At 44.2% G+C, this 552-nt stretch overlaps 1 protein-coding gene across 1 annotated transcript; it reads right to left on the bottom strand.

The window, feature by feature from the left end:
- Window positions 1-3: 3 nt before the first annotated feature.
- Window positions 4-546, bottom strand: LOC117116949 (mucin-2-like; the record flags this gene model as incomplete). Its single annotated transcript, XM_033261093.1, has 1 exon — window positions 4-546. A coding segment is annotated over exon 1 (429 nt), but the record flags the coding sequence as incomplete, so codon positions are not given.
- Between the last annotated feature and the right edge of the window lie 6 nt (window positions 547-552).

Here is a 552-nt window from a genome sequence, read left to right as displayed (position 1 = left end):
AACTGATGGTTTTCCTGTGGTTACAACTGATGGCACACCTGTTGTTACAGCTGGTGGTTGAGCTGTTGTCACAACTGATGGTTGACCTGTTGTTACAGCTGTTTGTTGAGCTGTCGTTACAACTGATGGTTGACCTGTTGTTATAGCTGTTGGTTGAGCTGTTTTTACAACTGATGGTTTTCCTGTGGTTACAACTAATGGCACACCTGTTGTTACAGCTGGTGGTTGAGCTGTTGTTACAACTGATGGTTGACCTGTTGTTATAGCTGTTTGGTGTGCTGTTGTTACAACTGATGGCTGACCTGTTGTTATAGCTGTTGGCTTGCCTGTGGTTACAACAGATAATTGACCTGTTGTCATAGCTGTTGGTTGAGCTGTTGTTATAACTGATGGTTTTCCTGTGGTTACTACTGATGGCTGACCTGTTGTCATAGCTGTTGGTTGAGCTGTTTCCACAACTGATGGTACACCTGTTGTTACAGCTGGCGGTTGAGCTGTTGTCACAACTGATGGTTGACCTGTTGTTATAGCTGTTTGTTGAGCTGTCGTTAC

Source organism: Anneissia japonica, unplaced genomic scaffold (assembly GCF_011630105.1).
Source record: "Anneissia japonica isolate Jap-2015-1 unplaced genomic scaffold, ASM1163010v1 scaffold53539_len566_cov138, whole genome shotgun sequence".
Taxonomy (NCBI): domain Eukaryota; kingdom Metazoa; phylum Echinodermata; class Crinoidea; order Comatulida; family Comatulidae; genus Anneissia; species Anneissia japonica.
This window is presented reverse-complemented; position numbering and strand designations above follow the sequence as displayed.